Here is a 17,136-nt window from a genome sequence, read left to right as displayed (position 1 = left end):
GGGGCTCTATCTATACCTAGCATGGCAATTTTGGAACTTGTGGTCCAATTCTGTGCATTGTCAGGCAAGTTTATATGATACATGCTGGCTCTAGATGTGACATGAGGTGTGTCTTGCTGTTGTAAGCAGAATGTGGGTGGTTAGGGGCAAGTCAGGGGTGTGGTGAAGCTTGTGTTTTTATAATACTATAGGATCATGACTATAAAGTCAGCCTGCATTATAATGCAATTTTGTGTGTTGTAGGGTATGCCAAGTTATAATTAAGCATGCCTTGAATTGTGGGTTTTTGTGTTATGTGATGGCTTGTTTTGTGGGGTAATTTCATGTGATAAGGTGTGTCTGTGCATCACGGGGTATGTGTCTCAGTGTTGTGGGGCAAGTCTGTACATTGTGATGCTTGGTGTGAATTGTCATGTACACTTTATGTTTTGTAGGTCACGTATTGATGCTGTGGGGTGATGTGAGGTTGTGATGAGATTCTGTGTGTTCTAGGAGAGTCTGAGTGCTGTGGAGCATGTCCGTGCACTATGAGGAGAATCTAATATGGGTTGAGTCTGCAGGTGTAATTTGATTCTAAGTGTTTTAGAGTAAGTCTGCATTTGGAAGAAGGTCTGAAAATGATGCGACAATTCTGGAACTGTGGGAAATGTCTATGAATTTGCAAGATATTTTGTACATTAGAGGACGTGCCTTTCATTAGAGAGTTTTCCAAGTTGTTGTGGGGATAAGTACACTGTAGACCATGTCTAGGGTTTCAGTCAAGGGTACCTCATGGGGTGAGGCTGTATTGTAAAAGGCATGCCTGGTGAGGAGCATATCTGTACAATATGGAGTAGGTCTTGATCCTGCGATGCAAGTCTGTGAGTCCCAGGGTAATTTTGGGTGTTGGGGAGCACATGGTTTTTTGTGGGGCATTTGCATTGCAGAGCGATTGTGTGCATTTGTGGGGTAAATCTGTGCATCAGAATGCAATTTTGTGTTAGTAGGAAAACCTTTCTGTCATAGGGTTCATGTGTCCACTGTAAATTGTATCTAAGCATTGTGGAGCTAGTTTGCACATTGTCTTGTGGTGTGGCAAGACCATGAGTTCATGGGTGAGGCTGGATATTTGGGATCTCTTCCTCTCGTAGTGGAGCAATCGTATCTTGTAGAGTGAGGCTGTGCATTGTTAGGGAGATTTTTCCATTATGGAACTTATCTGTGGGTTATAGGGCATGTCCTGGTGTGAGTATGGGCAATATTGGGCAAGGTATTTCCTTGTAGGTTCATTGTAGGCATTGTGAGGCATATGTGTAGTACTCTGGTACATGACTCACTCTTCAGTCAACTTTAGGTGTTATGGTGCTATTGAATGAGCTGTGGGATATGTCTTGGCATTTTGTGAATTTTTGCACTGTGAGGTAAAATTGTTCATTGTGACAGGGTTCCATGGGCTATGTTGGGAGTCCCATGCCATGGAGCATGTGTGACATAGTAAGCTGGTCTAGATATCGAGTGGTTAGTATGGAAGTTATGGAAGAGACCAGACAACGTGGGCTCATATGCACGTTGTAAAGTGTTTCTTGGTGTTGTGGCACATGTCTGTGTATTTGGGTGCATAGGTGGTAGCTCTGTGAATTTTGAGGTAATCATCTACTTTGTGGGTAAGTCTCTGCATTGTGGGGTAATGCTACATATGAGTAAAAGTCTGTGCGTTCTAGAATGAATTTTAAAGTTGGGTAGAATTCCATGCAGAGTGGGGCAAGTCTGTTTTCTGCAGTATATCTTAGACCTGCTGCATGCACTAGCAGGGGGGGTGGGGAGGAAGACAAGTCTATGTGTTTGAGAATGTGACTAGATGTTGTGTATCCATCAATTATGGAGTGTATGTTTTGAGAAATGCTTGTAAGTTTTTATACAATACTTCATGTTCCAGAGGAGTCTATATCTTATAAGACATATTTGTGTATTGTGAGCTGTATCCAGGAGGTGTGGAAGAAGCCATATATTTTGGGTGGAGTGTCTGTTCTGATGCAATGTGAGGTGCTGTGAGGTAACTCGACATTGTAGGAAGATCTCTGTGATGTTACAGAATTCTGTGCATTGCTCAGGCAATGTCTACATTGTGAAATGTCTGTACATTGTAAGGTGTGTCTGTGCATTGGGTGACAAGTGTGAGCTGTGAATTTATTCTAAGTGAGGACAAATCTATGTGTGGTGCTGCATCTGTTCTAGGGTGGGTTTATATATTTTGGGATGAGCGTGAGTGTTTGGTATAAATTTAGGAATTGTGTGGTAAGTATGGGGGGTCTTTGTTCTGTAGGGTAGATCTGAGTTGGTTGTAATTGTGCACTATGATGCCATTCTTAGAGTCAGTCTATGTTGTGTAAAACGTTTGTGTATTGTGGGTGTGTCCATATGTTGGAAGGTATGTGCATATGTTGTGGAGCATGGACATGTAAGTATATTCTGGGGCCAAGCTGAGTGTTCCAGGGTGAATGCATATTATATATGTATATGAGGGTGCCATAAGGTAAGTCTGAAAGTAATGAGGCAAGTCTGGGTGCTATGAGGCACATCTTTGTGGTTTATTTGTGTATTATCCAGAATGTCTTTGTATTGTGAGACAAGTGTTGGCAATGTAGAAAAAGTTTGTGAATTATGTGGCATGCCCTGTATTGTGGGGCATGTCTGTTAGTTGTAGATGTTGTGTGTTTTGAGCTATGTGTGTATATTGTGAAGTAATCAGTCTTATTAAGTGAGTCTGAGTGCCATAGTGTGAGTCTGAATCTTGTGAAGCAAGTCTGGGTGTCATGGGACATGTTCCTGCATTGTCTGATTTGTCTCTGTTGTTCATCCCGTGTTCTGTGAGGTAAGTCTTCATGCTATGAAAGCAAAAAGTTGTTTGGTAGGGCATGTCTGCAGTTGTGGGCCACATCCGATTGCTGCTGTGTTAGTCCTTGTGATTCAAGGTGAGTATAGGTTAATGGGCCAAGTCTGTATACCATGGGGTAAGTCTGGGTAGTTTGCAGCAAACCTTCAAATAATAGATACATCTGGGCAGTGTAGGTTTCATTTGTGTGCTTCAGTATTTATGTGTGCTGTGAGTCAAGTTTGGGTAGTACAGACGCCCAAAAATATTTCGTTGGGTTCATAGGCACATAATGGAGACAATCTGCTTCTTTGGGGGCATATCTGTGTGTGTGTATGGAATGTGTCTGTGATACTGTGGAGCCAGCATGGATCTTGTTGTATCACTCTCTGTAATGTGAGGTCAGTACTGGTGTATATCTGCACATTGCAAAGTTTTTCTGCATGTTTTCAATCCTTTTGCATCCCTTCTGTGTGCTTTGAAGCAAGTCTTGGTGTAAGACTGTCAAGAAGTTGTTTTTCCTAGCAAGTTTCTGTGTTGGGGGAAGGTTTTTTGGGTGTGGAGTATTTTCATGAGTTGTGGGACTGCTTTGCATTATGTCTGGCTGTTCTGAAGCTAGTCTGGGTGATATAAGGTGTGTCTGGTTTTGTGGAGTAGTATGGGTTTCATGGGCTTAGATTTCATGCTGTGGAGTGAATCTGGGTGATATTTATGTATGCTAAGGGTTTTGTCTGAGTGTTCTCCCGCATGTCAGACTTGTGCTAAGAGGCGAGTCTTCATACTGGCAAGCAGGTGTTTTATGGAGCTATTCTGGTGCTGAGGGGTAGACACGTGTGCCATAAGATGATGCCTGTTATTATGTAACACATTCAAGTGATGAGTGCTATGTCTGTGAGGTTGAGTTTTTTTAATTGTATGTGCACTGTCCAGCATTTCTCCGTTCTGTGAAGCTAGTCTTTTTGTTGTTGAGGCCAAAAAGGTGTTTGTGGGGACAGTGTGACTGTTGTGTAATGAATTCATATATTAGACGGCACGTCTATTTATTGTGGGTATTAACTCTGTGTTATTGGGTCAGTCTAGGTCATGTGTTATGGGTGAGTCTGGATGTTATGAGGCATAACAGTACACTCTGGGGTTTTCTGCACTTTGTTCATTGTTTCTATGTGCTGTGTGAAAAGTCTTGATGTTGTGAAAGCAAAATGATGCTTTTTGTGGCCAGTCTGTAAGTTGTGAGAAGTCTCTTGGCTGTGGGCCATTATTATGTATTGTAGGACAAGTCTGTGTTGCCAGGCAAGTCTGATTGTTGGAAAGTGCTTGAGTGATATGTGATGTTTCTGGTTATGTGGGGCATGTCTGGGTGTTGTGGGGTAGGTCTAGGTATTTGGGGTAAATCTAGCTGTCACAGGTGAACCTGAGCATTATGAAATGAGTGTAAATGTTACAGGGGATATCTGTTATTTGTGTGTTTCTCTTCTGTGTGTTATCCAACATTTCTACGTGGTCTAAAGCATGTCTTCATGTTACTGAGGCAAGTAACTGCAGAGTCAGTCTATGTTATTAGGAAGGTTTGTGTATTATGGAGCATGCTACGTGGTGTAAGGCAGGGGCCCCCACCCCCTGGGCTATGGACCCATACCACTCCATGGCCTGTTAGGAACTAGCCCACATAGTAGGAGGTGAGCAGTGAGTGAGCAAGCATTACCACCTGAGCTCTAAGTCCTGTCACATCAGCGATAACATTAGATTCTCATAAGAGTGTGAACCCTATTGTGAATTGTGCATTAGAAGGATCAAGATTGCGCACTCCTTCTGAGAATCTAATGCCTGATGATGTGAGGTGGAACAGCTTCATCCCAAAACCACCCCTCCACCTCACCCCCAGACCGTGGAAAAACTGTCTTCCACGAAAATGGTCCCTGGTGCCAAAAAGGTTGGGGACTGCTGGTGTCAGGCATACCCTGGTGTTGCAAGGCATGTATTCTTATTGTGGTGCATTTTGGTGTTGTGCAGGGACATTCTGGGTGTTGTGTGGCAAATCTGGGTGTTATAGGTGCGTATCTTGGTGCTGCAGGATTTGGTTGTGTATTTTTCAGCATTTGTGTGTGTTCTTAAGAAACTGTCAGTGTTGTAGAGACAAGCAAACATTTTGGGGTCTTTGTATGTATTGTGTGGATAGTCTTGTCTAGTTGTTATGGGACAAATCAGACTATTACAGGTCAAGTCTGGCTACTGCAGTGTAACTCTGGTGACAAGGGGTAATTAGGGTTAGGTGGGGGTAGATCCTGATGCCATGTGTTAGTCTGAGTGTCTCAGGGTGAGTCTGTATCAGTGTGTTGCAGTGAGATTGTGTGATATGAAGTGACTTTGGGTGTTGTAGGGCATGTCTATGCATCGTGGGGTTTTATGCATGTTTTGCTCAGCATTTCTGTGTGCTCTCAGCTAAATGTTGGTGTTATGAAATAAAAAACCTGTTTTTCAGAACCAGTCTTCGTTGTCTGGAAATTCTATATATTATGGGACATGTCCATGTATTTTGAGGAAGGCCTGGGTGTCATGAGGTAAGTTCAGTTGTCCCCAAAATACATGGACATGTCCCGTACTACATATAATGTTGTGATTCTGTGTGGCTTGGATAAGTCAGCATGTGTTACAACAAGCCTTCTTATTGTGAATCATATCTGTAAGTTATAGGAAGTATCTGTAAGTTACAGGAGGTGTTATAAAGCAAGAAAGTGTCTTGTGGGATCAGTTGTTATGTTGTAGGAAGGATTTATATATATGGGGTTATGTCCATATACTGTGGCTCCTATTAGGGTGTTCTGGAGCTAGTCTGGGTTGTGGGGGGGCATTCTAGGTGTGACATGATGAATCTCTATGTTTCAGATGCGTCTTGGAGTTATAGGACAAGGCTAGTTGAAGTGGGATATGTCTATGCCTTGTTGAGTCTATGTGTATTTTCGAGCATTTCTTCTGATATTAAGCTAAGTTTTGAAAAGACAAGGAAGTGTTTTATGGATGTTTGTGCATTAAAAGTAGAGTCTGGTTATTTCCATGTGTTGTAAGGCATGTCCATGCCTTGTGGTTTTATCCATGCATTGTGAAACATATCCATGGATTGGCAGACTAATCTGGGATATGAGTCTTTATGATGTAAAATGGATCTGGGTGTTTCCGGGCAAGTCTAGGTCTTGTCCAGGAAGCCTATGTGTTGCAGAACATAGCTGCACATTGTGTTTCTCTGTGTGAGGACCATATTCGTGGGATGCATTGCTGTGAGGGAAGTTGTGGCAGGAAGAGGCTATTTTGTGTGGCCAGTCTGTGTGTTAAAAAGAGAGACTGGCCAGGTGAAGTGGCTCATGCCTATAATCCCAGCACTTTCAGAGGCCAAGGTGGGTGGATCACGACATCAGGAGATTGAGACAATGCTGGCCAACATGGTGAAACCCTGTCTCTACTAAAAATATAAAAATTAGCTGGGGGTGATGTTATGTGCCTATAATCCCAGCTACTCGGGAGGCTGAGGCATGAGAATCGCTTGAACTCAGGAGACAGAAGTTGCAGTGAGCACTGCATTCTAGCCTGGTGACAGAGTGAGATTCCATCCCCCTCTCCTCAAAAAAAAAAAAAAGACAGAGAGAGAGACTGAGGCTGGGCATGGTGGCTCATGCCTGTAATCCCAGCACTTTGGGAGGCTGAGGCGGGTTGATCACCTAAGCAAGATCAAGAGTTCAAAACCAGCCTGGCCAATATGGTGAAACCTGGTCCCTACTAAAAGTACCAAAATTAGCTGAGTGTGGTGGCGCATGCCTGTAGTCCCACCTACTGGGGAGGCTGAGGCAGGAGAATCGCTTGAACCTGGGAGGTAGAGGTTGTGGTGAGCCGAGATTGTGCCACTGCACTCCAGCCAAGGTAGTGACAGACAGAGACTTCATCTCAAAAAAAAAAAAGAGACACTGTTTATGGGGTATTGCCATGTATTTTGAGGCAATTGTCTGGTGACTGTGAGTCAAGTCTGGGTGATATGGGGTATGTCTAAGTGTTGTACAGCAAGTCTGTGTGTTATGAAATATATATGCACATTTTGAAATATTTTAATTTGTGTTGTCCAACAGGTTTGTATTTTATGGAGCAAATCTTAGTGTTGTATAGGCAAGACAGTATTTTGCTGGACCGGTATTTATGTCATGGGGATAATGTATGTGTCATGTCCTGGTTTCTTGTCTGTTAATTGTAGTCAAGTTTATGTGGTACAATGCCATCCTGCATATTGGAGAAGGCTATGGTTTGTGGATTGTTTCTAGAGATTTTAAATTGAGTTATTTGTGTTGTGGAGCCAATGTGATGTCCTGGGGTGAGTATGTGTATTGTAGAGCACATATGTGTGTATGATAGGGTGCATTTGGTTACACTGAGATGAGCCTTTGCATAAATGAGTTTCTGTTTCATCGGTATGTTGTGCATTGTAGTGTGTCTAGGTGTGTGATAAGTCTAGGTGTTATGCAGAGACCTATATGATAGATGCTTCTAGGCATTGTAGAATAGGTGCAGTCAGGGTGGGTGTGGTGGCTCAAGCCTGCAATCCCAGCACTTTGGGAGGCTGATGCAGGTGTATTACCTGAGGCAGGAGTTCAAGACTAGCCTGGCTTACATGGCGAAACCCCGTCTCTACTAAAAGTACAAAAATTAGCCGGGTATGGTAGGGGGTGCCTGTAATCCCAGCTACTCACGAGGTTGAGGCAGGAGAATTGCTTGAACCCGAGAGGCGGAGGTCGCAGTGAGCTGAGATCACACCACTGCACTCCACCTGGGAGGTGGAGGTTGCAGTGAGCTGAGATGGCACCACTGCACTCCACCATGGGCAACAAGAGTGAGACTCTGTCTCAAAAAAAGAAAAAAAATAGGTGCCGTCAATACAGGTGTTATAGGAAAAGAGTGGTGAGAGTATTCATTGTGATGTGAAGCTGTGCTTTATGAGGGATATTCTATGCGTTGTGGGTTGATTCTACTTGCTTTAGATTGAGTCTTACTTACCTTTACGGTCCATTTCCACGTGGAGTAATGACAACAGTGACAACCTGATCAGCTAACATCAATAACACTACCAAGCATTGTTCTAAACACTAACTCTTTACCAAGCATTGTTCTAAACACTTCGTAGGCAGTAACTTATTTATTCTTCTTAACAGCCATAAGAGATAGGCACCACAATTTACAATATTATTCCTAATAAATAGCTGAGGGTCGGGCGCAGTGGCTCAAGCTTGTAATCCCAGCACTTTGGTAGGCCGAGGCGGGCAGATGATGAGGTCAGGAGTTCAAGACTAGCCTGTCCAGTATGGTGAAACCCCGTCTCTACTAAAAATACAAAAATTAGGCTGGCATGGTGGCGCAGGCCTGTGGTCTCAGCTACTCGGGAGGCTGAGGCAAGAGAATCTCTTGAACTCAGGAGGCAGAGGTTGCAGTGAGCCAACATTGCATCACTGCACTCAGCCTGGGTGTCAGAGTGAGACCCCGTCTCAAAACAAAAACAAAAACAAAAACAAAAAACAGTTAAACTCTCTAGGGCACAGAGAGTTCAAGAAACCTTTCCTTTCCAAGATCACACAATTAGTAAGTGATACATGTGGGATTGGAACCCAGGCAGTCTGAGACCTGAGCATCAGCTTTTCACCGTTGTATAACAAGCTTTATATTATGTGGATTGAGACTTGATGAGTTGAGGCTAGTCTTTGTCGTGTGCCAGTCTGGGCACTGTGTGGTAGGTTTTAGCATTGTGGGCCTGGGTTTGCTTTCTGGGAGTCTGGGTGTTTTAGTGCAAGTCTGCATGTTATGGGATGAGTTTGTGTGTCTGTTGTGATGTGACACTGTGCATTTAGGAGAGTTTTGTGTTTAAGAGGATATCTCTGCATGGTAGTACTTATCTAGGTATTACAGATACCTGTGTGGTGTGGAGCCTGGTCATATCTGTGGTAGTATTCTGAGGTAAGTGAGATTTGTGGGCAACTTAGGAGATGTGGAGCATGTAATTCTTTATGGGATAAGCCTGAGATAAGTGTAAGACGAGTTGGGAAATGGGGGCTCTGTATTATAATGTGATGCTGCCAATCTTAGGAGCATGCATTTAGGAACATGTTTGTGACGAACAGGAGTATCCACATGTTGTGAAACAAAAATATGTGTGTGATAGGATGTGTTTGTGTGATGTAGGGCATATCTATGAGGTTAGGATGTGTGTGTGTGTGTTATGTTGAGTGCCTGTGCTTTGTGGGGTAAGGCTAGGTACAACACACAGCCTGGCTTCCAGTCTGGGTATTGTGGGATGTGTTATGGAGCAAGCCTGTGCACAAATTTCTTACTTGTGATGTAATTCTGTGTGTGGCAAGTGACGTCTGGTGAGAGTTCTGGTCTGTTAAGTATGTTGGTACTATGGCAGGGTATCTCTGTGCTGTGGGGTGTTTCTAGATATTCTAGTGTATATATTCTCAATACTTTTTTATCAAAAAATATATATATATGCATATACATATATATATATATATATATATATATATATATATATATATATATATACATTTTTTTAGACGAAATCTCACTCTGTTACCCAGGCTAGAGTGCAATGGTGCGATCATGGCTCACTGCAACCTCTGCCTCCCCAGTTCAAGTAATTCTCCTGTCTCAGCTTCCTGAGTAGCTGGGACTATAGGTGCCCACCACCACACACAGCTAATTTTTGTACTTTTAGTAGAAATGGGGTTTCACCTTATTGATCAGGCTGGTCTCAAACTCCTGACCTCAGGTGATCCGCCGGCCTTGGCCTCCCAAAGTGCTGGGATTACAGACGTGAGCCACTGTGCCCGGCTGCGAATCTATATATTATATGGTAAGTCTTCGTGTTGTCAAATGATTCTAGGTATCTGGGGTAGGCCTTTTCGGCTTTAGTAGTAATGATAGTGATGGTTGTAATATTAATGAACAATTCTAATTGTCACTATGTGTCAGGCACTGGACTAAGCACTTAACAAATCTTAACGTATTTATTATTCACAACAACTCTTTGAAGTAGGTACTATTGTTATCTTTGTTTTACAATGGTGCAAGCTAAAGAACAAAGAAATATACTTACCCAAGGTGATACAATCAGCAACTGATGGGACCTTGATTCAAACCCAGTTAGTATGGGTCTAGAGGCCTTGCTGGGAATCATTACACAAGCTGTATTCTGTTGTTGTAGGCCAGAGGTGTAGCTCAATATCATGGTTAAACATGTCTGTCCATGGAAATCTTTACACTGTAGCGGCAATATGTGTGTTGTGTATCTGCCGACTGGGAAATGTTTATGTGCATTGTTGGTTTTGCACTGTAGCGTAAGTCTGTGTTATGATGCAATTCTGTGCATTGTGGAGGCAATCTGTGTGTTTACAGGCATAACTGTGAATCGAAGACACATCTAAGTGCGATAGACATGATTTAGTATGCTGCAGAGTAAGTCTGTGCCCTGAAGGGCTTATCTGTACATTTAGGGTGAGTCTAGTGCTCAGTGGTGTTTGTGTGAGTTGTGAGGAAAGGATGTATATTGATGGGTGAATCCGTGCATTTTGGTGAATTTCTGTTCATGACTGGACATATCCTGTTTATAGGCAGCAGCTTGAACAGTGAAACTGGTCTATGTGCTTTGGGGTAAACCTAAGAGTGACATAGCAAATAGTTTCATATACTTTGGGATACATGTTTGCATTGTATAGGCACTGTAAGAACTGTTTTTGTGTATGAAATAAATCTGTATGGCAAATGTGTGCTCTGACATTTCTGAGCACCATGGGGTTAGAGTGTTATGCTGTGGGATGTGTTTCTATGCTGTGAGTTGCATCAGTATTGTGGGATGAGTGAGGGTATTGTGGATCACATCTGTGACTGTGCCCAAAAGGGTAGGTCTGAATACCTTAGAGAAAGATTAGGTGTCTCTACAGCACGAGTTTGTCTGTTGTGGAATAACTCTGTGGTAGAGCCAGCTTTTCCCACTCTGATGCCAACCTGTGTATTGTGAGGTATGTCTATTGATCAGAGTGGGTCTGAGGAATTTCAGTTGTATTTTGATGATGCAGGGACACAGCATACATTGTGTGGTAACTCTGTTTTCGGGAAGGTCCAGATATTTTAGGGCAAATGAGTGTACTCTGGAGCAAGTATTTGTATTATGTGGTAAGTATGTCTTTTGTGACATGAATTCGTGCATTGTAGAACAAGTTTGTGTGCTGTTACACAATTCTGTGCATCAAGGAGTGATATATGTTGTAAGATGTCTTGTTGCATTTCTGTGTGGCGGGGTAAGCTTGCCTGAAAGCTATAGGGAGAGTCTCTGTAGTATGGATTTAGTCTGCTTTGTGGGGTGAGTCTATGTGCTCTGGGGAGTGTCTGTGTAGTGTTGGGCAAGTCTGTGTGCTGTGGGGTCTGTGGCCTGGGGTGCTTGTCTGCACACAATAGGGTGAGTCTGTCCGTTGTGGGAGTCTTTGTGTCATGATGCGGGTCTTCAAGCTGTCTCATGAGTCTGTTCTTAGGGAAAGTCTGTTTCATTGGCAAGAGTCCCTGTGCTCTAGGATGCGTCTATGATCTGTGGTGAGAGTGTATGATGTCAGGGGAGTCTGTGTGCACTGGGGAGAGTCTGTTTGCTGTAGGAAAAAGCTGTGTGCTCTGGAGACAGTCTGTGTGCTGTGGAGTGAGTCTATTGGCCTTGAGAATATGTGTCTTGTGGAGGAAGCCGTGCTCTATGGGGTAAGTCTGTAGGCTTTGTGTTTCCTAGAAAGTGTTTGTGTGATGTGGGAACAGTATGTGATGTTGGGATTGTTTGTGTGCCATAGTGGAGTCCTTATGGAGGGCAAGTCTGTGTCATGCTGGGTGCATCAGTGCACCTTAGGTGAGTCTCTGCTTTAAGGAGAATATAGGTGCCTTTGAGAGAGTCTGTTGACACAGGGAATGGGAGTGTCTGTATGCTCTGGGGAAAGTCTTTTTGCTGTGGTGCTTGTCGGTGTGCCTTTGGGTATGTCTGTGTGCTGGAAGGCAAGTCTGTGTACTGTGACAAGAGTCTGTGAGCTGTGGGGATAAATGTGTGTTTGTGTTATCTGGCCATTGTGTGCATTACAGGGTGAGTTTGTACACTGCGGACACAAGTCTGCTTCCAGGGAAGTCTCCCTTAGTATCTAAAAATAATAATAGACAACACTTACATAATGGTTACTATGTGCTGGATACTGTTCTAAACATGCTGTCATCATCCTCATTTTACATCTGAGGAAACTGAAGAGATTTAAGTAGCTGTCCTACAGTCATGCAACTAGCAAGCAGCAGAAGTCTGAAACCAGGCAGTCTGTTTCCTGTTCTCACACTGTTATGATTTCCCTCGGGGCCCTGAGGGCATCGGTGTCCTCAAGCCTTAGAATGACTTCGTGGTCACTGGTGAGCATGTAGAAAGCAGTTAATTTGGGAGGAAAGAAAGGGAGTGGCTAAAAACCTTCCAAGCTTTATTAAAAAAAAAAAAAAATTAATGCTCTATATACAATAACGATGGCAGTTTAGCTCAGAAAAATTGACGTCATGTCTGCCAAATAACTCCAGCCACTGCAGCCCTCAGGATCCCTCCCCCGGCCCCCCGCAGCCGCATTCTGCTACTGCAGTGGAGCAATTGCGCATGCCCTGGCGAGCTGCCATTGCCAGGGAAACCAGCCTCCTCATAAACAAAACACAGCCTAATGCGGCAAGTCAGGAAACTACTGGGACTGAGGCTGTGAACCAAAGGAGCCCCTTGCAATAACCGCTGGCTAGGCAGCCTCCCACTCACGTGCCATCCTCCACCCCCACCCCTTTTTTTTTCCAGAATCAGTAAAGCTAGAGGCCCGGGCCAGAAGTCAATAGAGAAAGAAAGCTTCGTTGGGGGCGAGAGAAAGCGTTGGTAATGGGTAGCAAGTGATTTTACTTGTCAGATCTCTCTGGGCAATATTTAACCCATCTCCTACTAAAAAACTCCTTGCTTTATAGCTCGAGCCTTACATCTGCAGTGAAAAGAGGTGGACCACTGGGGTGTGTCCCTATCTAGAAGAGATAGTGGCAGTGGTAGCATATGAATTAGGACTCACCCTAGCTTCTTTAAATCCCTACATCAGTCTACTGTCAGCAACAGGCTGGCAAACATTATTTACTTCAACTCCTCACACATTTCTTCTATTTCCCTCTTATATCATTCTAGAAAATTCCAGAAACTGAGTCCAGGAAACTTAACTCTTTGAGTATCTAAGGAGGAAAAAAAAAAAGAGGTTGAAGGAGAAACTTTAACCCTGGGGGCATTTTTTAAACACACAATTGGCATATCAGGTGCCCAAGAGGAATAGCACACCTCAAACAGTGGTTTCATATATTTGGATTCCTTAATTTTAATTTGTATCAAGCATGTGACAAACATATTTAAAATGAAAAAACAAAATGCTGTTTAAAAACCACTTCCCTAATCTGCATGTGCCTAGGATTTTTGAAAGACACAAGCACAAATATGGTGCTCTAGTATGCTGTCAGAAGCTGCAAGAAGGTAGGAGTACTATTGCGAAATGTAACCATCTTGGGTAAAGAAAATGGCCGACCTGTGTAAAGCTACACCCTATCTAATGGAAGAACAGTTGTTGCGTTGGATTTTTCAATAAGTGATGCTGAAACAATTGGTGACCTATTAGGGGAAAACATATTAATTCCTTCCGTATACCATAAATCAAAATGAATTATAGGAGGATTAAAGAGTTAACTGCAAAAAATGAAGCAATTAAATAATTAGGAAAAATACAGGTGAATACACTAATCAAAGGAAAGAAAAAAAATCACAACACTTAAAATGGTCAGATATGGAAATCTAACATGTAAAACTATAACATATTAAAAAATCACAACTACAAATGATAAAAATCAATAGGTAAACAATGGCTAGAAAATAATATTTCTACCACATATAATAAATGAACTAGGTGAGAGGTGTTTTGAAGAAGAAACCTTAAACTGGTTCATACCATTTGATCCAGGAATTCCACGTCTACGAATTTATCCTAGGGGGGAGAAAACCAGAAAAGCACACAGATATTTATATGGAAAGATATTCCTTCAGTTATTTATAACAGCAAAAATAATGCAAATATAAACATTCAATAATCAGACATTTAGTGGGACATCTAAACTATAGAAAATTATACATCCACAAAATATCACATTTTTGTGGAATATTTTAAAATATGGAGAATTGCTCCCAATATATATTTAATGGATAAAACAGGCTAAAAATTGTATGTACATGTGATCTTCATTTTGTATAATATATCTATTTCTATGCATTTATTTACATATATTCAGAGTAAAGAGATTGACAGTAATTAGATTAGTAGTGATTATATCTAAGTTATGGGATTGTGGGTAATTTTTATAGTCATCTTTAAATTATTCAAAATTTTCTACAAGAACTATGATATTTTTATAATAAAGGGGAAAGCATCATTTTTAAACGTTTTATTAAGTGTATAAAAACACATGAAGCACAGAGAGGAAGGTGTAGACTCAAAGACAAAATACCAATATACACCAGTAGAGGATCATGCAAAATGAACTCATTATGTACTACAGAAAGAGTATAGCATTATTTGCATGCTAGTATGTATAGAATTTCTTATACAAGATGGAGTCCTGGCAAATTTTCTTCGCCACACCAGAGAATGGTCACATGTCCCTGGATGCGTCAGTCACTCTCTTTGCCGCAGTGCTCTGTTCAACACCCCCTCCCTTTGCCTCCGGTATGTTGTCTCCCTTTCCCTCTGCAAAACATGCTACCAGCAGACATGTTCAACTTGGGAAAATGACCCATTCTGTGGACTTTCTTTTAAGCTTTTTCATTCTTCTTTTTCCTCCTTGATTGCTGCTGCGCTGTCATCTAACTCAAAAACCAATCTACCTATCTATCTGTCATTTTTCTTTTCCTTCCATTCAAGTGTCAATCTGAATTTCAAAGAAATAAACCACCACGTCACTTTTTTTTTTCTGGCAGAAACGAACTACAAAAGCATAGACATTTTCAGAAATGTTTCAAAAACAAACATTAAAGCTTTGTTGATAAGAATCCCTGCTATCCTTCTTACATCCCTTTAAAATAAAAGAAGCACTGAGAACATTCTGTCTTTACTGTATAAATCACTATCCAAAAATATAAATAAATTTTTCCTATGAAGGCACGATCACAATATTCATTATTAATTTTTCATGATTTTTTCATCCTAAAGCCAAATTTTAATGTTTCTCATTGAGTACATGTTCATATCTCACATGAAGCAATCAATCTGAACGTTATTACAAACTGCCCCTTCCTCATTTTCTCTCTAGTACAGACATTCAGTCACACATCTTACTTAATTCTAAAAAATGACGCATCATATCCTTTTCTCCATTGCAAAATAATATTGTTCTTATGCTCTCCCAGCACTCAGAAAATAAACCAGATTTGAGAACATCTTGAATCATAACGCATTTCATCATATCAAATCCAAATATCTTAAAGCTGAGGTACAAATCTGAAAGCAATTTTCCAATTTAGTAACTTCATCATTAAATCTTATTTTAGGAAACATCTTACAAGAATCACGAGGGGAAAGTTTCTACATTTCCTCCTAGCAACTCCATGATTTAAGAAACAAGCTTTAAACTAGAAAAATGACCAGGAAATATTTAGAATTAAATTAATCCATTCCCCAGTGCTGCTGATTAGAATCAGATTCCTACACAGTTTTGCATTATTCTACTCCATCAAAACACATCACTTGCTTAGAAATCTTAGTCTGGTTATCTATTTTACAAAATATTTCTCAGCTACTTACCCGTGGCATGCAGTCTTTCCACCAGCTCTGAGGCTGTCGCACTGAAGGAGTGGGGGCAAACAGCAGCGCAACAGCCACTTGGAAATGAGATGTGCTCTGAAAAAGGGATTATCCCTATGGAAAGAAATGAAATGCCTTGAGATTATTCTCAAGAATTCTCCAAAAATATGAAATCATACTAAACATTATATGCTAAAATGTGCATGCTCATCAAAGGGCAGATTTTAATAGCTAAACCTCTAATCCAAAGCATACTTAAGTTGCCTTGATTTCCAGAGGAACCCCTACAAGACTATGAGCTTTTGGCTCTCCCGTCTCCTAGCAACAGTCTCATTAACTTTTTTTTTTTTCCTGCAGTGGTCCTACTAGGCATCAGAGAACACTGACAAGGTCTAGTCTTTGAGGATGAACATTACCATTTTGTTGTTCAATATGCGTTTTCCCCCAGGCAAGTAATAAGGAAAGTTAGAAATTCAAAGTCTCCAGAAGAAGATTTCTGATTCAAATGACATTCCACAGTGAAAAGCAGAAATTGTTCTGGTCCCCTCACTTGGTACAATGCTGCCGCTAGAACCCTGTTCTAATATAAATGTGCTCAATGCTACCAAACTATACAGTTAAAATAAAGTGGAAATTTTTTGTTACATAATTTTTCCTACAATAAAAAGGAGAGAAAGAACGATTCATTCACCCCCGGCAAATACATGTTGTACAACAAAATGAGACATGACCACAGTCAAAATATGGTGCTGGGGACAGGGATTATAAAAGTGAATAAAAAATAGTCCATCCTCCCTCCAAAAATTCATAATGTGATAATATGCACATGCTGCAAAATAGAAGTATTTTGTCAAAGTTATTCTTTTTTCATCAGTTTTGGGTAACATTATCATTAGAATTGATGCATAATCTGCCCAAAAATACTGGACTCCCAATGGGTAAAGAAATACATACTTAATTTTAAAATATGTAAACATATATTCGTATATCTCAACTGATCATGCACACTTAGCTTTACAGTGTAGCTTTTATAAAATGTTCACTTCTATTTTCACAAATTTATTCATGTCAGAACAACTTGACAACGTTACATCATTACATAAACTAATTTTAAAACTAATTTAATTTTTGCCAGGTAGGAAATATGTGGCAATCCAGTCCTATACCTTATAATAAAAAAGATCAGTACCTTTATTATGTATTTATTATGGGTCAGGCACTTTTCTACGTACCAAGTGATGAACCTGAAAAGATTGTTATCATCACATTGCACAGCTGAAGAAACTGAAGAGATTAAGTAACAGAACAAGGACACCAACCTTTCTTTTCTAAAGCTCAAGCTCCTCATCATGACCTCATTGAATCTCAAACATCAGAGTTCTTACAAATCACCTGGAG

At 41.2% G+C, this 17,136-nt stretch overlaps 1 protein-coding gene across 5 annotated transcripts in view; it reads right to left on the bottom strand.

Moving 5' to 3' along the window:
* The window catches only part of LOC108283567, a 68,865-nt gene extending 52,834 nt beyond the window's left edge, over nt 1–16,031 (bottom strand). For 3 of the 5 annotated variants that reach the window (XR_005195684.1, XR_005195685.1, XR_005195683.1), the window contains exons 1-3: nt 15,976–16,031; nt 15,739–15,852; nt 13,894–13,929 (exon numbers count right to left, since the gene is read on the bottom strand). Coding sequence is in view for 1 of the 5 variants with exons in the window: in XM_037728328.1 (XP_037584256.1) it covers nt 11,776–12,045; nt 13,894–13,929; nt 15,739–15,747 (315 nt within the window). In the remaining 4 variants the exon portion in view is untranslated. Of the gene's footprint in view, nt 1–9,974; nt 12,046–13,893; nt 13,930–15,738; nt 15,853–15,975 lie in introns of those variants that run through there. The other 2 variants (XM_037728328.1, XR_001816891.2) reach the window with 2 other exon arrangements.
* Nucleotides 16,032–17,136: the final 1,105 nt, after the last annotated feature.

The sequence above is a fragment of the Cebus imitator genome, unplaced genomic scaffold (genome assembly GCF_001604975.1).
Source record: "Cebus imitator isolate Cc_AM_T3 unplaced genomic scaffold, Cebus_imitator-1.0 Scaffold262, whole genome shotgun sequence".
Classification (NCBI taxonomy): domain Eukaryota; kingdom Metazoa; phylum Chordata; class Mammalia; order Primates; family Cebidae; genus Cebus; species Cebus imitator.
This window is presented reverse-complemented; position numbering and strand designations above follow the sequence as displayed.